Raw genomic sequence first — 22962 nt, 5'->3', positions numbered from 1 at the left:
CCGAGATATTGCAACAATTACAAAACTGACACCTCTTCGCTTTGCACGTGGCACGTGCATTAGGGGTCACCCACATGCATCAGGAATAGTCCAATACTTAGTAGAAGGAATGAAGCTACCCTGCAAAAATTACCGCATGTAAATCGGTCAAGTGGTTGCTGAGATATAAGCCTCGCAAAAGCGTCCGCACGGCCGGCCGGCCAGCCGCTCATACTCAGAAATTTCCGTTAATCTAAGGAAAGACTACGCTCGCTTCGCTCGCTCCGTAATTAGGCGGAAGTTAGTTGCGTCATTGTATTTCCAAGTTGCTTACCGTTTCTATTCAAATAGCAAGTGTTTAAGTGAAATGAGAAACAATTGCCATTCGCCAGCGACCCTATCCGCACATACCTTTTGATAGGTGATCACCAGCTGCACCACTGGCACCGCGTAGAAGACGGCGATCGTAATCAGATTGTAGATGTAGAGCTGTGACTTTTTGGCCAGCACGCGAGGGTTCTTCCGCGCCAGGTCGGACACGAAGAGGAACGTCTTTGTCCTGTCGGAGTCAGGTCAGGTCAGGTCCGGTCAGTGTACAATCTCAGCCAGCTTATGCAGGGAGCGATGGGTTCACCGCATCTATAGGGGACCAACACTGATGACTCCGACTGGGGACATACGATGCTTGCCATTTGCCAATGTATCGAGCTGTGACCATGGCACCTGCCAGATCAGGGCCCAGTTGGATGAAGCTGGCATCAGAGTGAGGCATATTCTATCGCGTTATTATTTAGGTTATTGAAACATCCACTGTTGAGGTATATAGGTAGCTATGTAAAAATCCTCACCTGACAGAGAAGTCCCAAAACCATGCGATCAGCGTAAAACGACGCCTGCTCCACCCCGTTATTCGCTCGTTCAATCATGCATCACAATATAACTCGTCAAAAATTGATCAAGACAGCGGCAAGTAGTGTCGGAGCACCATTAGAAACCACACAGAATATATTAACCGACACCCCCATCATTTCTAGCCGTACGTGCATCAACTAGCCACACTGGTTCGGATGTGTACCGAGGCAACTAGCTATCAAATCACTTTTGCTGCATTTATTTTCCTTTTATCGTCTCCTCGACGTCTTCATCCCAACGCAAAACAACTCGGCTTGAATGTGAATGGTTCCAATGTGGACCCACTAGGAACGAAGATATGACTAAACACCGTCAAAGCAACTACACCTTTGTATTCTACGGCTCAGCAAAGCTGTCGCAAGAAAAGGATAGCTTGTTGCGCCTGATGTTTGTCTTGGGCGCAATTCTTCGTCGAGCTATCTTTGACTGGTGCCAGTCTCATATGTCCACTTATTCATTCCTAGCACTGACAACCAATGCGCATAAGCCGCTGTTTCCAATGCCATTTTCCGGTAGAATTAGGTTGTCGCCGCCGCCTCCAAGATCGACTCGGCAGCTGTTCCTACTGCAGGACCTGTTTAGTTTGTATCTTGTCGCCGTCGTCCCAAAGGCTGAGCAGCCGGCCACGGAAGGATAGGTGCCGAAGCTGCAGCGCATTAGTCCCTGCCAGCGCTAGCAAGCCTGGCCCCGAACTTGGCCATATCCTCAGCGGCGCAATCGCAGTAGCAGCCCAGCGCTCCGTTAGTTCCTTACGGCGCAACGTCCCCGGCATTAACGCATGGAGTGCAAAGACCCAAATAAGCACCAACACAGTTTGTGAGCTGCCCACACTTCTCGCAAACACATGCGAGCGACCTATCAGTCGTCGGTACACCAGATTATCCCAGCCGCACCAAAACCAATCATGGACCACAGCAACCCATCCGCTACTGCGGTCTACGCCTCACGCCAAACCTCGCACCTCCAGCGTTGCCGTTTCCAGTTCACAAAACCAGCACCACACCCACAGCCAGACCCACTAACAGCCCCCGTGCCTGTCAAAGGAGTCGGGCCCAATGCATCGGTACCTGACGCACGCTTCCCTGTACAGCTCGTCGAGCCTCAGAGTACTGTGCCGCTCGTCAGCAGAGCATTCGTCACTGCTGATCAGTCTGTCACGGCTCTGGTGTGCCGAGCGAACACGGCTGAAACGCGCCACAGCGCCCCGAGTATAGGGTGAAAGTGGGGTGCAAGAGATAGGATGCTGCTTATACAGCATCAGCAGCTGTCGAGATGGTGATAGACAGCCCAGAAACTTGGCGCAGAGGGGAAACAGTGCCCTCAGCAGGAAACATTTAATATATAAATTTCCCGCTCTGCAAGAATAGGTAACCTCGTAAACCGCCAATCTCACAACCCGGTATACACAGACAGAGCTATGATTTAACACTCAAAACCAAACACTCATCGCCTACCCTCACTATCTAGCCCAAGCTGCCATTCAGTACCCAATCTTTCCCTCCCATCCACTCCTACCGTCCACGCACTGTCTCCTCATCAGACCATCCCCACACATCATTTCAACATATCCCCTCCCACCACCACTCAGTACCTGGAGGTATATAGTTCACTAGGGTGACCCTTTTTGCAACTTTTTTTTAGAAGTTAGCCAGCACGCCCCTAGATCGACGTGGCTTGATGCCCTGAGTACGAAAATACCATTTTTGACCAGAAATTTTGAATTTGGAAGCCCGCCCCAAAATTTAAAGATGGGAAAATGAGCACATTTTTGCGATTCTGGCACTTTCGGTGCAGGTATTCGATAGTTGCTATTTAAAAAGCATAGTGAAATGGCATAATATAAGTTACGACACTAATTCTGCGCCGGCATGGCAAGTTTCATGCATCTACACCCGTTTTACCGCTTTTTATCGCTGTTTTTTCCGACGAGAGTCAGCCGCCCGCAGCTCCCGAGTTTCATAGATCTGTCCATAGATGGCAGCACAATGGGCTTCACGTCTCGGCTTTGGGGAAGGTTTTCAGAGTGTCTTTTAGTGTTGTTTCCATTCCAGTATGAAGGAACTGGCATGTTTTTATGTTTTTGTCGCCATTAGCCCTATATTTGATCACATTTGTAATATATTCCAGCTTGAAAACTACACAATTCAGCGAAAAATCGCATTTAACTCGCGGTTGTTTCCAGTAACGTGTCTAACGGCAAATGAGAGCTGTCTGACCATGGGCTCTGGAACCTTTGGGACCTAGGAAATGGAACATGAGAGCACTGGGGCACCGTGTCCGCTTTAACTATGACAATAAACACTAATTATCCCATGGACGTTGCCAGGAAAGTGTGAGAGTTTGCAGCGTCTCTTGGCCATTTAACGGCGCTGTGCAGCCTGAAAAAGACAATTGTCTACAAATGAGATCTGTATTGCACGAGTTACCGCACTGTGTGCCCATAACATACTTCACATAAAATACGACGGACGCACAGCGCCAGACAAGCAGCGCTCATCACAGCGGGACGACGGAAAACACAGCATTGTATGTACAAGGTCTTTGCGCAGTAAATAAGTTTCTTATCGTCCGTGCCTGGCTTTTCCTGTCGCCCCGACCGGCGCGCCCGACTCCCGGTCTGCTGCTGAATTTGGTGCATTCAGCTCTCCGAGCTGTCTATCCCTCCTTCTCTGCTGTGGTTTTGACTGGGCGGTACTTCTTCTTCACCACCTGTCCTGGGTTTCGCCTCCTCCACGCCAGCTTGTTTAGCGCATGGCCGTCCTGTCGCCGAGCCCCTCTGACCTGCCCGGCCGCCTCCGTCGTCACTTTGACGGCTCGCTCCGTGGACTGCGTATGGCACGGCAGTCCGGTCAGAAGCGGGGTCTCCAAAAACTTCTCCAACTGGTCTCCGGTCATCCCTTGGGTCAGCGGCGGCTCCAGCGTGGCGCGGTCGAGGTCCACCAGGCTCCAGTAGGTCGCCGCTGAATCGTTCAGCGCCGTCGTGGCGCCCACGGACCCAGGGACTCGGAAGGGCCGCACGAGGCCCGGGACTGGTGACTCGCGTGTCGCTCGGATCCGCTTGATGACACCGACTGCTTCGGTCCGAACGGTAGGGTCGGCGTCGCCGAGCATCGCGAGTAAAACGTTCTCTTCATGCGCCATAAAGGCGTTGCGGCGCACGCTGGCCCGGAGCACCGGCAGGTCTTCAGGTCGGCAGTAGCGCTCCTGGCGGCGGAGCTCGGCGTGGAGGTGTGGCGCAGCGTGGACAGCATCGGATTTGTGTTTTATGGCCATCACCGTTGGCACATAAACACAGCACACGTACACCGCCAGGGCCGCCAGAGCATCGCCGGGTCGCTCCTGCGCCATGTAGTGTCGCAAGAGGCGACTTTGGGCGGTGTGCCAGCGGGCGGCGTAGAGCTTGCCGTGTGCCGCCGCAGCCACCCGTGGTGGGACGTCGTCCTCCGTCACGACCGCTCGAGCGGTCTCGTAGAGCAGTCGCAGGTCACTGCTGAGACTGTGAACCACAGCCGGTGGGAGGCTGGGGAAGTCGGGACAAGCCAGCCGAGGGAAACTCTTAATAGCCAGCTTCTGGACGTCCCCGGCTATTTGTCGTCCGATGGGTCCGGAGAAGGTTGAAGGCCCGGTGGTCTTGCCGTCCAGATGCTGGAAGAGCGCACGGAATGGCAGCTCGGCGTGGTGGCACAGACAGACCAGGCGTTGCAGCGGACGGCCCAGCAGGCGCTCGAAACAGGCCATCTGACCCATCTTCCAACCAGTGACCTGCCAATGAGGCCCAGTGACGCGTTAGCTTATGACAGTTTTATACAATTATTTAGAGTTAAAAACTCGACCGCTGTGGAATGAACTTGGGTGTCGAGCTCCATTTAAAATTTGTTTGTCTGAAATTAAACAAAGAAAAGTTTTTAAGACAGTACATAGGTACCCTTTTCAGTTATATTCGACGAAAGATCATTTCTGCCAATACTAGGAACTTAATAATTTGTGAATTAATAATTGATGTGCGTTTTCGGCGTTGAAAACGTAGCATGCAAAATGCAATCTATTATTTCTCATACCTGATTTGCTCCGTCGCCACCGAAGGCGGTCAGCCTCTCGCAGCTGACGCCTCGTTCCGCCAAAAAGGCGAGCAGCTTGTTGGCGTAGACCTCCCCGCTGTGTCTTTCTCCCGGCTCGCAGGAGAAATGTCCGATGTGGATGTCGCCGGGGTGCATATTGATCGTCACGTTGCCAACAGTGCGGCTGCCGCCTGGACTCAGCTCCTTGTCCTGGCGGCCGTCGCAGAACAGGGCCGTACATGCAGCTGTGTCTGCCGCCAGGCCTTGGAGCTTGTCCTCACGGCACTTGTCCAGCGAGTTCTGCACTTTCCGTTTCGTTACAAGTCCGCTGTTTTGGAAGCCCAACAGGCCCAGGTCTTCCTTTAGAGCTGTTAAGATTTTTGATCCTTTCCTAGCCCCCACGTGACTTGCGTCTAGAGCTTCGGCTGTTGCACGGAGAGGCTGCGATCCCTGCTGTGTGGCCTTTCTCGGAGGTTGGTAGCTGTCGTCCGAGTCTTCGCTGGAGCAGTCTGCGCTGCTGGCCTCCTCCCCCGTCCTCCTGTCTCCGGCAGCGATGACCGCCGTAGCAGCAACGGCAGCAGCGCGCTTGCAGCGACCGGCGGTGTGGTCGGCGACGGCTACGGCTGCGTTCTGGTGGTCAGGGCCGCGGCTGGGCCCGGCCGTGTCGCGTCCGCGCTGTAGCAGCCTTGCCTCAGCAGCCCGGCGTGCCTCGGAACGCCGCCGTGCGATCGTTGCGGTCCTGTGAAACAGAAAAACGCAATTGTCAATTCGAAATTGAAACTTGGGGATTATATCGGTGCGAAACACATAGATATCATAAACATGTATTTATCTGCCACTTACCAGTCCACAGGTCCAATATAAAGACGCCGCTTGGTGCGCTGGTCCTCGAGGAATTTCAGGTCTTCCTTCGACACGGGCTTCTGCGACCCGCTCCTGATGTCGAACAGCCGACTCATCTCTGCTGGTTTAGCGGTGACAAGCTTGCCCTTTCTTGCTCCGTGTTTTCGAACCATATCCTTCGTCTTCCACAACGTGTGAACCTTCTTGACAACCCGGAATCTCGCCAGGGTCGGCAGCGATGCGCGTCTCCAGATATCGAGGCACTCGTCCCCCACCTGTGCCAACAACGGTGACATTGCGACGCAAGATTCAGCCACACCCCTTTCGTTTCTCTCATCTGACCTTAAATACAAAATTCTGGCCACTATGTCTCGACACGTCGGAAGCTGATTTTTGGGAAGATTCGCTGGCTTGATGCCAAAGAGATGGTGTGTTTTTTTGGTAGATCGCAAAGCCCGCCGAGTACCCGCCATGGCGAAGCTGTGTCAGCGACTGCCGCCCTTTATGAGATTGACCCATTACGTGCGAGCGGCGCCTCGGGCGCTGACATGTGACCTAGAGCTGCTGGATTTATTTATGACGAACCGCAATTTTCTAAATCTGAACAAAGCATCTACCTTGCTAGTAGCAATGTCTCTCGTAACAGACTGAGTGCTCCCGCAAGTGGTTGAAAGGGAATAAACATGCATAGGTACCTATAACAGTTGTTATACATACTATACATATAGGATAAAATATAAGACTAATGGAGACAAAAACATAAAAATATGAATTTTTAATGCGGATATGGAAATGACAATAAAAGACACACTGAGAGCCCTCCATAAAGCCGGTACTCAAAATCCACACACTTTAAAACACGTTATTGAGCGTAAAAACGCATCATCGCTTTCGGGCACGCGTGTTTTTCATGCTTCAGTATGCATGCAAGGTGAAATGAATGTGATGGAAATGTGGTAAACATCGAAATGTACAAGTTTCCTTCTGCTGAAGAGGAAATAATAATACAAACCACGTCGAGAGCCAATCACAGGCGTCCCGTCCATGGTACGAATGTGCAGCCATCTACTGACCGGTTCTGAAAGCTCGAGCTAAACGGGCGGCCGACGCTCATCGGAAAATCTTCGATAAAAACTGGTAAAATGGGAGTAGAGGTATGAAACTTACCATGCCGGCGCAGAATTAGTGTGGTAACTTATATTATGCCATTTCACTATGCTCTTTAAATAGAAACTATTGAATAGCTGCACCGAAAATGTCAGAATCGCAAAAACAGGCTCATTTTTCCATCTTTAAATTTCGGGGCGGGCTTTCAAATTCAAAAATTCTGGTCAAAAATGGTATTTTCGTGCTCAGGGCATCAAGCCACGTCGATCTAGGGGCGTGCTGGCTAGCTTCTCAAAAAAAGTTGCAAAAAGGGTCACCCTAATAGTTCACCCCTTCCTTCGTGCGCGTCCAGTCCTCACCTGAACAGGTTCTTATCCTGGTCGGTCTCCGGCAGCATATCGACCTCAGTCTCTGAGAGGGACGAGTCGGAATCAGCCCGCTGCAGACTGCCCTGTCGACCGGAGCCCGAGCTGGGTGTGGAGGCCGGTCCGGCCCCCGACAGGGTGTCCCTCAGCCGCGCGCCCGTGTCGCCCGGTACGGCGTCACTGCCTGTGAGCACGGAGAGGAGGTGTTACAATAAGGAAATCGGTGGGAGAAAGAATGGGAAGAGTAAAATTGTACATGTGCATTATGCATTTGACCAATGGGAGTAAGCTTCAATTTTTGTTTTATCTGAACCGGGGTCGCCGATAGATGGCCAATAAATAGACGAAGAGGACGGCGCTGGCTCCATATCCCTTTCTCTGAGGTATGTACTTCATTGTCCTGCAGACCAATGATCGTACTGGAGCTGCCCCCTGAGGTACTTATTTCACTGTCCTACAGACCAATTATCGTACTGAACCTGGGCTGCCCCCTCTGGCGTATGTATTTCACTATCCTACAGACCAATAATCGTACTGGAGCTGTCCCCTGAGGTACATAGTTCACTGTCCTACAGACCAATGATCGTACTGGAGCTGCCGGCCGAGATGGCTCCATAGTTGGCCACTGGCGGCGGCGTGTCGTCCGGGAGCTGCTGCCGCTGACGACGCTGTCTGTGAAACAAAACAGAAACACGTCCTGTCAGAACGGTCTGAGACAATGGCGGGTAGAAGACAGAATGTCAAAGAATATGGAAAATCGCAGAAGAAATGTTGGTAGTTATTACTGCGGTACATCGCTGTTAAACCAGGGTCCAAATCAGCTATCAGTGTAATCAGCAATCTTATTCCAAATCAGTCCACATGGAATATGTGGTCAACATTTTAGTTCCTTCTTCTGCCTAGTCTATGTATACAAACGATGGCCAACAGATTTGGCTGAACGTTTCGTTCAAAGCCAACTGTAAGTTTGCTCAATAGTTTTGCTCTATTTTCATCTCCTAGTATCGTTGCTAGCGAGTTTCGTTAAATCCCGCCCTCAGCATCATCTGGTTTCATTCAATGCAACTGCGTACAGTGTCGTCATCGCTAACACCGCACACTCGGACACGCACTGCCACTGAGCACTCCCGCCACAGGAGAGCGGATGAACGCCGTCAACAAAACAGTTCTGGTGCACGGACATTGCAACACCTCGGGTGATTGGAGGACGGAAAGGATTGTGAAATGTCTACCGTCACGACATAGTTTCAGCACGGCGGGAAACCCGTCAGATGCCGCCTGCACGCACCGAGCCGTCCTCTACCGACCAGAGTGAAGCTGGCTCTCCTGATGTGTGATAGGCAGTGTTCGGTCACCGTAGAACCCGGTAGGAATCATACGCCTTTGCTATAAGCTCATGACGCTGGCGGAAGACGGATAAGGGGAGAACTGTGGCTCAACGTTTCAACGGCTCAACGTCTGTCGTGAAAATTCAAACTACCCTAAACTTAGCATTGTGCTCACTAATCCAGCCTTTGTTTTAGCTGGCTCAAACTAACGCGTGTTGCCTATTAGCTAGTATCGCTGGCTAGCTTGACCTGCGAACTAAGTACAGAGTACAGGGTCACACTCTCCCATTTATCATAAGATTGCTGGCGCTGCAGGAAGTTTTACAGGGCGATGAACCGCGGGTCGTTCGCTTATCTTAACCAGCGTAACAACACTGTCCTGTTACTTCACAGTCCACGCACATATTATCTCTCCTGCGTCCTGTTTCAACGTCACGACTGCCCTCGTAGGCAGGCTGGCAGGGATAGTTTCAGGACAGAGCAGATCCCAAACAACGATGGAGATTTCCGAGTCGCCGGGGACCGCTAGATTTATGCCAGTTGCAACACACCGGTGCGAGCTACTTTAGCGAGTGTCATTTGAGCGAACGTCATTTGAGCGAACCATTTTCAGCGGCTGTCATTTCAGCGATTATCAAGTTAAGCGATTATAAAAACTAATGTTAAGATGGGATGGTCACTTTAAGCAAGAGGGTCAGACTAATCCAGAGTTAGGTAACGGAAGTAAAATATTTTTTAATTGGGTCTGATGCAATCATGCCGGAAGCACTCCACCACTTATTCACTGACTCCCAAGTTCCAGCAGCCGATCACTCAAACGGTATATAGGGCCTTGACTCAAACCACCCAGCCTGTCCCATCACAGTGGCTGCCGCCCGCTCGTATCCATGGCAACGGCACGCGCCGACCCCCCCCCCCCCCCGAGGCATTACCCGACCACCATACGGTCTGGGTGATATCAGGCTACCGGGGGGGGGGGGCTGCTGGGGGGGGACGACCCGCATTCTGAGTGGGCGACATCCGACGACGAAAATCCGGACGTCAAAGGCTGGTGTCGTGAGATAACCCCGGAGCGACAGAAATGAGAAAATGGAGGGTATCAATTCAAGAAATATGCGCAAAAATATGCTAGCTCTCTAGCATAAGCAATGAGAAAAAAAATCAGAGACTGGTTAGGACAAAGGCAAAACAAGAATGCACTACCATACTGGACCATAAAACTACCATTTGGTCCTCCTACAACATAAAAACACACAGACAATGCCAGACACACCGTCCATGATCACTGCGACGCGTCCTCTCCAGTCAGACAGGGGCCATCGACCCGGCGCGGCCGGACCTGGCCCGATAACAAACCTAGTTATACGGGCCTGTCGGGCCGCGGGGACGGCAGGCGGGCCGCTCCCTGTGGGGATACTCCTCTGCTCCAGGAGGGGTCCCGAGTGAGGTCGCAGCGAGGCAGAGCGGTCGAGAGAGAGAGAGAGAGCCTCTCGAGTGAGATAGAGTGACCGGGGTTCTCTCGGGAGTGTCAGGGTGTGCGAGGGCCGAGGAGAGATGGAGAGAGAGAGAGAGAGAGAGAGAGAGAGAGAGAGAGAGAGAGAGAGAGAGAGAGAGAGAGAGAGAGAGAGAGAGAGAGAGAGAGAGAGAGAGAGAGAGAGAGAGAGAGAGAGATCGGGGGTCTCTCAATACTGTCAGGGTACATCATGAGAGAGGGAAAGGAGAAGAGTGAAGGGAGAGGGAAGGAGAAGGATGGAGAGAGAATAGAGAGGAGAGAGGAGAGAGGAGAGATAGAGACAGAGACAGAGACAGAGACAGAGACAGAGACAGAGACAGAGACAGAGACAGAGACAGAGACAGAGACAGAGACAGAGACAGAGACAGAGACAGAGAGAGAGAGAGAGAGAGAGAGAGAGAGGGGGGGGGGAGGGTGGACACCGACCTGACGAAGTGGACCACGCTGAGCACGATGGAGAGCAGGTAGAAGAGGCCACAGAAGCACAGCGCGCCCACCGTGGCCGTCAGGTAGTCCACGGGCGATATCTTCTCCTGAGGGACGAAAGGGTACCGGGGGTTACACATGGGGCAGTCTAACAAGTATAAGCCCACCCTCTCCCTCCGAGAGACGGGAGTGGGGAGGGAGTGCACCATCAGTAGCCGACAGTGGAAGCCTCAAATCAGACCGACTCTAATCAGAACCTCACGTCTTAATATGTGTGATCTCACGTGCCATAAATGACAGCACGTTATTGCAGGACCCGCAGGTCAGTATCATATGTTCTCACCTACCTGCATGAGCAGCTGAACAGTCTACCTGCGGTATCACACGCTCCCACCTACCTGCACGAGCAGCTGAACCGTCTTCCTGCGGTATCACACGCGGCTCCCACCTACCTGCACGAGCAGCTGAACCGTCTTCCTGCGGTATCACACGCGGCTCCCACCTACCTGCACGAGCAGCTGGACGGTCTTCCTGCGGTCGGCACCAATGTGCTGGTAGCTGCGACTGCACTGCGTGTCGTCACCGTGGACCACCAGCACGATGAACATGCCGTTCGGAAAGTTCTCCCGCTGCGGGCAGATGGCCAGTGACGTCAGACGGCTTGGTGTTGACAGTTCGATATTGACAGTTCGGTGTTGACAGTTGAATATTGACAGTTCGGTGCTGACAATTATTGAGTGGTGATGAGAAACTGAAGTAGACAAGTTGACGTGGAAAGTACACGGTGAAAAGGTTAATCTGACGACGTACAGCTAAAAGACCTCCAGGACATAGAGATCGCTAAATCGACTGAAACTCGACGACTGAGAAGTTCGGCAAGCGTAAAGATATTGAAGTATTGAATAACAAGCTTTCTAGCCGCCGCTAAAGAGACTAAACAACAGATATTGTGATCGATGTCAGCCCGGAGTGGCTGCATTATAGTGCATATTTGGCTACTCTATCGTGCTCGCCAGCTCAAAAGACGGGCTGTGATGAATTGTATCCTCACCCGGACTGTAATGCCCGCCTTCAGCGTCATCGTCTGGTACTGGTTACCGTACACGACGTCCCGCTGAGTGTCAAATATCGGGCACTGGAATACAGCAGCCGGCATTCGACATCAGAAAACGGTACATAGCGTCGTTCTTTCAATATCAGACACTGGTAACACGGCCAGTGACATTTCATATAGCGGGGAACAGTGCATAACGCTCGATATCGGACAGTGAAATAGCGACAGTCGGACAGCGTCGAGCATCCGTTAACGTCCAGCGCGATAGTAGAGAAACTGACACCTGATACAACAATCGATAACCAATAAAAACCCTTTCATAATCTACATTCCTAGAGCAATATCAACCACCTGTCCAAACACACAAAACAAAAACACTGCGACTGGGTGTGTTTTTGTTTGTTTTTCTTAGTCATAACAACACTACCCAGTACCCAGCATTTTTTCTTATCCACCACACCCAGCCCTCCTCCTCCCACCCACCCCCACATCCACACACCCACACACCCATGACACACCCACCCCCACAACCCACACATACACACAGACGCACGACCCTCACTCACCGAGACGTTTTGAATGCTGACAGTGGCGCAGATGTCATCCGGAGAGGTGGCCCGTACCAGGGCGGTGCTCACGCCCGGCGGGAACGTGAACCGCGCCAGGCGGGGCGCCGACGGGGTCACCTGGAACTCTGTGGAGTTCTCCAGTCTGAGGGTGGAGTGAAAGTGTTTCGTCATTATATAGGTTTGGGGAAGATGGAACGGAGTCGGTTTTGGGCTTGGTTACGGGGAGTGTGGCGAATATTACATTGTAGTTATATTTGTCCCATAATATAAAACGGGACAAATTTTAAGCCACGCTTCCGATTCATGCAACGCGCAACCACTCGTGTTTGGATTTGTGATGGCATCTTATCACATCACATCGCGTTTCATTTAACCAAAGCGAGCTTTATATAACTCCCTCTGATTCTGAGCTGATCTGTGCGATGTTTATATTTCCAACCATTGACCTCTGGGCTCTGGCACAGCTGCAGAAAAGCCAGCAGTATGGGGCTGGCGGTCGCCGATAGTATTGTGTGCGGCGGGCTGGGACCGCATCTGTCTGCACTCCGTATGTGTGCGACCGGCACGACCATATTAGCTTGATTTGGGGCTCGAATATAGTGAGCGGAGCCAAGGTCCGTACTTTCCCCTGCCCAGGCCTCTAAGGATAAGTACACGGATTTCATTGCAACCCAACAATTTCGCATTCCATTCTATGCGCATCTGACCATTCTATCATCCGGGATAGCGAGAGGGTGACACAATACGGACCGGCCCGCTGAGACGACAGTCAACAGGTCGGTGAGAGCAGCGGAGGAGGGGAGAGAGAGCCCGAGGGAGACGGAGACGACCCACGCTCATCTCTCGTCCTGTACCCCTACACCCACCAGTTGCGCTACCAAAGCCGCCACCCCTCCCTCCTCTGTCCCGCCCGCCCTCATCAGTTCTCCCCACCCCCACCCCCACCCCACTCCGCCCCGCCGCTACTTGGTGAGTTGGGCAGTGAACGGCCCTCGTATATCGATCCCTGAGCGCCGGCTGACAGAGGCTGACGCCACAGCAGCAGCGGCCGACCGCGGCGGCCGCCGTCACCGCTCGATGGGCGGACAAATACAGCCGAGCGGGGCACCGACAACAAACGCAGCGCGAGCCACCGGCCGGCCGGGCACTCAGGACACGAGCACCAGACGGGAGGGATGTATGTACTTCAGAGCGAGCGTAGAGGAGAAGGAACAATCTGGTTTCAATCTCAAAACACAAACAGAAATCGACTGTTATCAGAAGATATGACAAACGTCTGGTTATTGACATTGTGAACGTAGCTCAGGAGGTCTGCTGTGGATTACAAATATAAACAGAACAGGAAGGACTGGAGATCTGCTTACAAAGTTGTGTCATATTCCTTAAACCAAACAAATAAGAACGAACTAATACAGTTCCGAGTCCAATTCCGCCGCATTTAGCCCCATTCTAGTCAACATCTATGCCCGTTGAGACCGCTTCAAAAACGGGCTCCCCATAAATGTGTCTTCGATATTTTCGAGCCACATGATCACAGCTTGGAAGGAGTAGCGGCTGATCGTCGGCAAAATAACCGAATGTATGTACACTCGATGTCAGTGTATCCGCTAAGTTACCGCCGAACGCTCGCAGAGCTATATACACGCTCGGCGCAGCTCGAGCAGGCAGCAAGGTTAAGCGGAGGACCACGGAGCACTTTATACGTTATCAGTGATAGAGGCCGTGCACTTTATACCTTAGGATCAGTAGGAGATGTTTATCGTGATATTTTGGCTGGCTGTAATGCCTGAGCAAATATGAATGCAGGATAGGTATGAGCATTGATAAGGTATATCGTATGATTTGATGGCAGTTCTAAGGCCATGGACTACTACCACCGCCTTAGTAGTCCGGTGGTAGTACGTTCTCCAGCATCTGCGATGCTGGGCTCCGCATCGCGGGACCGCAGGTTGTTTGAGCAAGCACCTTTGTAAACGCAGCAAAAACGCCCGCCGCCAAACGAAAGGATGAGCCTTGCACGTGCAGACCGGAGTCGGTGTGCTACGGACTGACGTGCACGGCACCCTATTCGCCCGTCTATAGCGGTGTGCCAAATTTGAGTGCGATCGGCCCGGCCGTTTTCGAGATCTCGAAGCGGCACCCTGCACGTGCACACGTGCAAGCTGGGTCCCAATTGACTTTTGCACGGCACCCTTTTCGCCGGTCTCTAGCGGTGTACCGAATTTAATCTGAATCGGCCCAGCCGTTTCCAAGATCTGGAAGCGACCCCTACACGTGCGCACGTGCAGCTGCACCCCAACCGTGGCACATGAAAATACATACTTACTGACTTGTGCACGGCACCCTACTAACCAGTCTCTAGTGGTATGCCAAATCTAAGCACAATCGGCCCGGCCGTTCTCGAGATCTGGAAGCGTCAGCCTACACGTGCGCACGTGCAAAATGACTCCCATCTGACTTGTGCACGGCACCCTACTCGCCGATCCCTAACGGTGTGCCAAGTTTGATCACAATCGGCCCAGCCGTTCTCGAGATCTGGAAGCGTCACCCTGCCCGTGCGCACGTGCAGCTGCACCCCAACCGTGACACATGGAAATGCATTGCGTGGCAAGTGCCTACAACCATGCCAAGTATCAGCGCAATCGGCAAACTAACTACAGAGTTATTAGACTTGTTACCGAACTGACACCTCTTCGTTTTGCACGTGGCACGTGCATTAGGGGTCACCCATACGCATCGAGAACAGCACACTACGTGTAATAAAGGAAGAAGCTATCCCAAACAAAAGACCGCGAGTGAATCGTTCCAGTGGTTGCAGAGATATAAGGTTTGTAAAGGCACCCCACAGGCGGCCTACTGCTAATATTTAGCAATAATCAGTGTCGCATCCGCACACGGGAGGTATCGCCGTCACCTGTTCGTATACTCTAATGTGGTTGGGTTCAAGTCACAGTCGAGCCCTGATTTTTTACAGCTTTTCTTAAAAACGGCACATCGTGTGGTGACGTTCTATACATTGTTGGATAGAGCATCGGAAGTTGTATATTTTATTACCTTTTCACTTTGATACATAAGCAATGTAAAAAGTTATTAAGCAACAAAGACGCTCCCATTGACTTTCCATGTTAAAAATTTTAAATTTCAAATTAACTTTATAAGAAAAAATGAGTTATGCCAGCTTAACGAAGCATAACGGCATGTACAATACTCTTTCCTCTACAAGATATAAGAATATGGGCGAAATCTATCTCTAAAATTTTGTACAAAGATCGAATGAAAATGTCTCTGCAAAGTCTCGACATCGCCGTCCATTGACTTAACATGGGACACAGCAAAATTCCAACTTTGACCTCGCGCAAAGACACGTTCCGAGATTCTGAGGGGTATACGGCGCACACGGGCGTGTACCTGAACGTGTTTGCCATAAAATGCTGGGATGAAAACCACCCCTTTCTTGGCTCGTTTTTCCGCCATTCGCGATCGCGCAAAAAGTGTCCAAAACCCCGTTGACTTAACATGGGGAAAATGGAATCGCACGTGCCACGCGCAAAAGACTTCTTAGCGAGTAGCGACCGGTGCCATCAGGTAGATCGCCTGCGGGAGCCCATACCCTGAACTTTTTACGAAGATTGTACATTTCGTCTAGGCCCCCGTCAAGTTGTACTGATTCGCGGCCAGACTTGCAAAACATACCCCGGACAACGACCGCTCCGGTTGTTTTTCAATAGAAAAACACAATTCTAACGAATAGTGTTTGTCTTTTCAAATTGCCAGACGCCTCAAAAACGGCAAAAGTTCAAACGCCGCTAACATCTTCATTTTTAAAGGAATCAAGACGTAACAAAAAGGTTATACGTAGACCGGCATCTGCGATGCCGGGCTCCGCATCGCGGGACCGCAGGTTGTTTGAGCAAGCACCTTTGTAAACGCCCGCCGCAAAACGCAAAACCGCAAAACTCGCAAAACGCACTTTCAAAACGCCAACGCAAAAGCCGCAAAAAAAAACAAAAAACAATCGCCCGCACGCTCAAAACCGCAGAAAAAGAAACGCAAAAAAAGCCGCAAAAACGCCCGTCCGCCGCAAAACGCAAACACCGCAAAAAACGCAAATACCAGCATCTGCGATGCTGGGCTCCGCATCGCGGGACCGCAGGTTGTTTGAGCAAGCACCTCTTTAACGCCGCAAAAACGCCACCCGCCAAACGAGAGGATGAGCCTTGCACGTGCAGACCGGAGTGGGTGTGCTAAAAACTGACGTGCACGGCACCTTATTCGCCGGTCTATAGCGGTGTGCCAAATTTGAGTGCAAACGACCCGGCCGTTTTCGAGATCTGGAAGCGACACCCTGCACGTGCGCACGTGCAGCCTGGGCCCCAATTGACTTGTGCACGGCACTCTATTCGCCGGTTTCTAGCGATGTATCAAATTTAATCTGAATCGGCCCAGCCGTTTCCAAGATCGGGAAACGACCCCTACATGTGCGCACGTGCAGCTGCACCCCAACCACGGCACATGAAAATACATACTTACTGACTTGTGCACGGCACCCTTCTGATCGTTCTCTAGAAGTGTACCGAATTTGAGTGCAATCGGCCCGGCCGTTCTCGAGATCTGGAAGCGTCGTCCTGCACGTGCGCACGTGCAAACTGGGTCCCATCTGACTTTTGCTCGGCACCCTACTCGCCGAGCCCTAACGGTGTGCCAACTTTGATCACAATCGGCCCAGCCGTTCTCGAGATCTGGAAGCGTCACCCTGCCCGTGCGCACGTGCAGCGGCACCCCAACCGTGACACATGGAAATGCATTGCCGGGTGCGTGCCAACATCCATGCCAAGATCAGCGCAATCGGCAAAATAACTACAGAGTTATTAGACTTGCTACCGAACTGACACCTCTTCGTTTTGCACGTGGCACGTGCATTAGGGGTCACCCATACGCATCGAGAGTAGCACACTACGTTTGGGAAAGGAAGAAATTATCCCACACAAAAGACCGCGAGTGAATCGGGTCAGTGGTTGCAGAGATATAAGGTTTGTAAAGGCGCCCCCACGGCGGCCGACTGCTAATAATTAGCAATAATCAGTGTCGCGTCCGCACATGGGAGGTGTCCCCTTCACCTGTTCGTATATTCTAATGTGATTGGGTTCAAGTCACAGTCGAGCCCTGCTTTTTTACAACTTTTCTCAGAAACGGCACATCGTGCAGTGACGTTCTATGCATTGTTGGAAAGAGCACCAAAAGTTGTATATTATATTAACTTTTCACCTATATATAATACTAACGATAAAAGTTATGGAGGAATAAAGACGCTCCCATTGACTTTCCATGTTAAAAATTTTAATTTTCAAATGAACTTTATAAGAAAAAATGAGTTCTGCCAGCTTAACGAAGCATAAGCGCATGCACTATGCTCTTTCCTCTACAAGATATATGAGTTTGGGCAAAATCTATCTCTAAAATTTTGTACAAAGATCGAATGAAAATGTCTCTGCAAAGTCTCGGCATCGCCGTCCATTGACTTAACATGGGACACAGCAAAATTCCAACTTTGACCTCGTGCAAAGACACGTTCCAAGATTCTGAGGGGTATACAGCGCACACTAGCGTGTACCTGAACGTGTTTGCCATAAAATGCTGGGAAGAAAACCACCTCTTCCTTGGCTAGTTTTCCCGCCATTGGCGATCGCGCAAAATGTGTCCAAAACCCCATTGACTTAACACGGGGAAAATGGAATCGCACGTGCCACGTGCCACGAGGTTTTAAGCGAGTAGCGACCGGTGCCATAAGGTAGATCGCCTCCGGGAGCCCATACACTGAACTTTTTACGAAGATTGTACATTTCGTCTAGGCCCCTACCAAGTTGCCCCAATTCGCTGCCAGACTTGCAAAACATAGCCCGGACAACGACCGCTCCGGTTGTTTTTCAATAGAAAAACACAATTCTAACGAATAGTGTTTGTCTTTTCAAACAACCTGCGGTTACCAGCATCTGCGATGCTGGGCTCCGCATCGCGGGACCGCAGGTTGTTTAAGCAAGCACCTTTGTAAACGCAGCAAAAACGCCCGCCGCCAAACGAGAGGATGAGTCTTGCACGTGCAGACCGGAGTGGGTGTGCTACAAACTGACGTGCACGGCACCCTATTCGCCGGTCTATAACGGTGTGCCAAATTTGAGTGCAATCGACCTGGCCGTTTTCGAGATCTGGAAGCGACACCTTGCACGTGCGCACGTGCAACCTGGGTCCCAATTGACTTGTGCACGGCACTCTGTTCGCCGGTCTCTAGCGGTGTACCAAATTTGAGCTCAATCGGCCCAGCCAATTTCAAGATCTGGAAGCGACACCTTGCACGTGAGTTCGTGCAACCTGGGTCCCAATTGACTTGTGCACGGCACTCTGTTCGCCGGTCTCTAGCGGTGTACCAAATTTGAGCTCAATCGGCCCAGCCAATTTCAAGATCTGGAAGCGACCCCTACACGTGCGCACGTGCAGCTGCACCCCAACCGCGGCACATGAAAATACATACTTACTGACTTGTGCACGGCACCCTACTAACCAATCTCTAGTGGTATGCCAAATTTGAGCACAGTCGGTCCAGCCGTTCTTGAGATATGGAAGCGTCAGCCTGCACGTGCGCACGTGCAAACTGGGTCCCATCTGACTTGTGCACGGCACCCTACTCGCCGAGCCCTAACGGTGTGCCAACTTTGATCACAATCGGCCCAGCCGCTCTCGAGATCTGGAAGCGTCACCCTGCACGTGCGCACGTGCAGCGGCACCCCAACCGTGACACACAGAAATGTATTACCCGGCGGGTGCCTACCCCCATGCCATGTATCAGCGCAATCGGCAAAATAACTACAGAGTTATTAGACTTGCTACCGAACTGACACCTCTTCGTTTTGCACGTGGCACGTGCACTAGGGGTGACCCATATGCATCGAGAATAGCGATGAACGTCTACGTGTAAGAAAGGAAGAAGCAATCTCACTCAAAAGACCGCGAGTGAATCGGTCCAGTGGTTGCAGAGATATAAGGTTTGTAAAGGCACCCCACAGGCGGCCTACTGCTAATATTCAGCAATAATCAGTGTCGCGTCCGCACATGGGAGGTGTCCCCTTCACCTGTTCGTATATTTTAATGTGGTTGGCTTCAAGTCACAGTCGAGCCCTGCTTTTTTACAACTTTTCTTGAAAACGGCACACCGTGCAGTGACGTTCTATACATCAGTGGAAAGCGCATCAAAAGTTGTATATTATATTAACTTTTCACCTATATATATTACTAACAATAAAAGTTATAGAGGAATAAAGACGCACCCATTGACTTTCCATGTTAAAAATTTCCATTTTCAAACGAACTTTATGAGAAAAAAACGATTTCTGCCAGCTTAACGAAGCATACCAGCATGTACTATGCTCCTTTCTCTACACTGTATAGGAGTTTGGGCGAAATCTATCTCTAAAATTTTGTACAAAGATCGAATGAAAATGTCTCTGCAAAGTCTCGGCATCGCCGTCCATTGACTTAACATGGGACATAGCAAAATTCCAACTTTGATCTCGTGCAAAGACACGTTCCGAGATTCTGAGGGGTATACAGCGCACACTGGCGTGTACCCAAACGTGTTTGCCATAAAATGCTGGGAAGAAAACCACCTCTTCCTTGGCTCGTTTGCCCGCCATTGGCGATCGCGCAAAAAGTGTCCAAAACCCCGTTCACTTAACATGGGGAAAATGGAATCGCACGTGCCACGTGCCACGAGATTCTGGCGGGTATACAGCGCACACGGGCGTGTACCCAAACGTGTTTGCCATAAAATGCTGGGAAGAAAACCACCTCCTTCTTGGCTCGTTTCCCCGCTATTAGCGATCGCGCAAAAAGTGTCCAAAACCCCGTTCACTTAACATGGGGAAAATGGAATCGCACGTGCCACGCGCAAAAGACTTCTTAGCGAGTAGCGACCGGTGCCATCAGGTAGATCGCCTCCGGGAGCCCATACCCTGAACTTTTTACGAAGATTGAGCGATTCGTCTAGGCCCCGCTCAAGTTGCCCCAATTCGCGGCCAGACTTGCAAAACATAGCCCGGACAACGACCGCTCCGGTTGTTTTTCAATAGAAAAACACAATTCTAACGAATAGTGTTTGTCTTTTCAAACAACCTGCGGTTACAAGCGTTCTCTGGAAGCGTCATCCTGCACGTGCGCACGTGCATAACGAGTCCCATCTGACTTGTGCACGGCACCACACTAACCAGCCTCTAGCGGTGTGCCAAGTTTGATCACAATCGGCCCAGCCGTTCTCGAGATCTGGAAGCGTCACCCTGCCCGTGCGCACGTGCAGCGGCACCCCAACCGTGACACATGGAAATGCATTGCACGGCGGGTGCCTACATCCATGCCAAGTATCAGTGCAATCGGCAAACTAACTGCAGAGTTATTAGACTTGTTACCGAACTGACACCTCTTCGTTTTGCACGTGGCACGTGCATTAGGGGTCACCCATACGTATCGAGGGTAGCACACTACGTGTGAGAAAGGAAGAAGCTATCCCACACAAAAGACCGCAAGTGAATCGGTCAAGCGGTTGTGGAGATATAAGCTTTGCAAAGGCGCCCCCAGGGCGGCCGACTGCCAATAATTAGCAATAATCAGCGTCGCGTCCGCACATGGGAGGTGTCCCCTTCACCTGTTCGTATACTCTAATGTGGTTGGGTTCAAGTCACAGTCGAGCCCTGATTTTTTACAGCTTCTCTTAAAAACGGCACATCGTGCAGTGACGTTCTATGCACCAGTGGAAAGAGCATCAGAAGTTGTATATTATATTAACTTTTCACCTATATGTCTTACTAAAGATAAAAGTTATAGAGGAATAAAGACGCTCCCATTGACTTTCCATGTTAAAAATTTTCATTTTCCAACGAACTTTATTAGAAAAAACGATTTCTGCCAGCTTAACGAAGCATACCAGCATGTACTACGCTCTTTCCTTTACAAGCTATAAGAGTTTGGGCAAATTCTATCTCTAAAATTTTGTACAATGAACGAATGAAAATGTCTCTGCAAAGTCTCGGCATCGCCGTCCATTGACTTAACATGGGACATAGCAAAATTCCAACTTTGATCTCGTGCAAAGACACGTTCCGAGATTCTGAGGGGTATACAGCGCACACTGGCGTGTACCCAAACGTGTTTGCCATAAAATGCTGGGAAGAAAACCACCTCTTCCTTGGCTCGTTTTCCCGCCATTGGCGATCGCGCAAAAAGTGTCCAAAACCCCGTTCACTTAACATGGGGAAAATGGAATCGCACGTGCCACGTGCCACGAGATTCTGGCGGGTATACAGCGCACACGGGCGTGTACCCAAACGTGTTTGCCATAAAATGCTGGGAAGAAAACCACCTCCTTCTTGGCTCGTTTCCCCGCTATTAGCGATCGCGCAAAAAGTGTCCAAAACCCCGTTCACTTAACATGGGGAAAATGGAATCGCACGTGCCACGCGCAAAAGACTTCTTAGCGAGTAGCGACCGGTGCCATCAGGTAGATCGCCTCCGGGAGCCCATACCCTGAACTTTTTACGAAGATTGAGCGATTCGTCTAGGCCCCGCTCAAGTTGCCCCAATTCGCGGCCAGACTTGCAAAACATAGCCCGGACAACGACCGCTCCGGTTGTTTTTCAATAGAAAAACACAATTCTAACGAATAGTGTTTGTAGTGTTTGTCTTTTCAAACAACCTGCGGTTACAAGCGTTCTCTGGAAGCGTCATCCTGCACGTGCGCACGTGCATAACGAGTCCCATCTGACTTGTGCACGGCACCACACTAACCAGCCTCTAGCGGTGTGCCAAGTTTGATCACAATCGGCCCAGCCGTTCTCGAGATCTGGAAGCGTCACCCTGCCCGTGCGCACGTGCAGCGGCACCCCAACCGTGACACATGGAAATGCATTGCACGGCGGGTGCCTACATCCATGCCAAGTATCAGTGCAATCGGCAAACTAACTGCAGAGTTATTAGACTTGTTACCGAACTGACACCTCTTCGTTTTGCACGTGGCACGTGCATTAGGGGTCACCCATACGTATCGAGGGTAGCACACTACGTGTGAGAAAGGAAGAAGCTATCCCACACAAAAGACCGCAAGTGAATCGGTCAAGCGGTTGTGGAGATATAAGCTTTGCAAAGGCGCCCCCAGGGCGGCCGACTGCCAATAATTAGCAATAATCAGCGTCGCGTCCGCACATGGGAGGTGTCCCCTTCACCTGTTCGTATACTCTAATGTGGTTGGGTTCAAGTCACAGTCGAGCCCTGATTTTTTACAGCTTCTCTTAAAAACGGCACATCGTGCAGTGACGTTCTATGCACCAGTGGAAAGAGCATCAGAAGTTGTATATTATATTAACTTTTCACCTATATGTCTTACTAAAGATAAAAGTTATAGAGGAATAAAGACGCTCCCATTGACTTTCCATGTTAAAAATTTTCATTTTCCAACGAACTTTATTAGAAAAAAACGATTTCTGCCAGCTTAACGAAGCATACCAGCATGTACTACGCTCTTTCCTTTACAAGCTATAAGAGTTTGGGCAAATTCTATCTCTAAAATTTTGTACAATGAACGAATGAAAATGTCTCTGCAAAGTCTCGGCATCGCCGTCCATTGACTTAACATGGGACATAGCAAAATTCCAACTTTGATCTCGTGCAAAGACACGTTCCGAGATTCTGAGGGGTATACAGCGCACACTGGCGTGTACCCAAACGTGTTTGCCATAAAATGCTGGGAAGAAAACCACCTCTTCCTTGGC

The 22962-nt window shown here is 50.9% G+C and overlaps 2 protein-coding genes across 4 annotated transcripts in view; both read right to left on the bottom strand.

Annotated features, from left to right (window-relative positions):
* The window catches only part of LOC122367931 (SID1 transmembrane family member 1-like), a 51472-nt gene that overhangs the window by 7026 nt on the left and 21484 nt on the right, over window positions 1-22962 (bottom strand). For 2 of the 3 annotated variants that reach the window (XM_043341474.1, XM_043341475.1), the window contains exons 6-12: window positions 12152-12296; window positions 11583-11666; window positions 11038-11160; window positions 10532-10638; window positions 7842-7936; window positions 7259-7448; window positions 391-538 (exon numbers count right to left, since the gene is read on the bottom strand). In XM_043341474.1, coding sequence (XP_043197409.1) covers window positions 391-538; window positions 7259-7448; window positions 7842-7936; window positions 10532-10638; window positions 11038-11160; window positions 11583-11666; window positions 12152-12296 — 892 coding nt within the window. The remainder of the gene's footprint in view (window positions 1-390; window positions 539-7258; window positions 7449-7841; window positions 7937-10531; window positions 10639-11037; window positions 11161-11582; window positions 11667-12151; window positions 12297-22962) is intronic. The other variant, XM_043341476.1, reaches the window with a different exon arrangement.
* LOC122367930 lies at window positions 3265-7192 on the bottom strand. Its single transcript, XM_043341473.1, has 3 exons — window positions 5793-7192; window positions 4950-5688; window positions 3265-4653 (listed from the first exon to the last, which is right to left on the bottom strand). The coding sequence occupies exons 1-3, from the start codon at window positions 6263-6265 to the stop codon at window positions 3547-3549; spliced, it is 2319 nt and encodes a 772-aa protein (XP_043197408.1). The 5' UTR covers window positions 6266-7192; the 3' UTR covers window positions 3265-3546.

Source organism: Amphibalanus amphitrite, unplaced genomic scaffold, assembly GCF_019059575.1.
Source record: "Amphibalanus amphitrite isolate SeventyFive unplaced genomic scaffold, NRLGWU_Aamphi_draft 000909F_arrow, whole genome shotgun sequence".
Taxonomy (NCBI): Eukaryota; Metazoa; Arthropoda; class Thecostraca; order Balanomorpha; family Balanidae; genus Amphibalanus; species Amphibalanus amphitrite.
The sequence above is the reverse complement of the archived record's forward strand: the minus strand, read 5'-3'. Positions and strand labels throughout refer to the sequence as shown.

Coding starts and splice junctions, on each gene's coding strand:
- LOC122367930 (XM_043341473.1), bottom strand. CDS start 6,265: ATGGCGGGTACTCGGCGGGCTTTGCGATCTACCAAAAAAACACACCAT. Junction 5,689..5,792: donor TATATTGGACCTGTGGACTG/GTAAGTGGCAGA, acceptor TCTGTTTCACAG/GACCGCAACGATCGCACGGC. Junction 4,654..4,949: donor GTGGCGACGGAGCAAATCAG/GTATGAGAAATA, acceptor CCTCATTGGCAG/GTCACTGGTTGGAAGATGGG.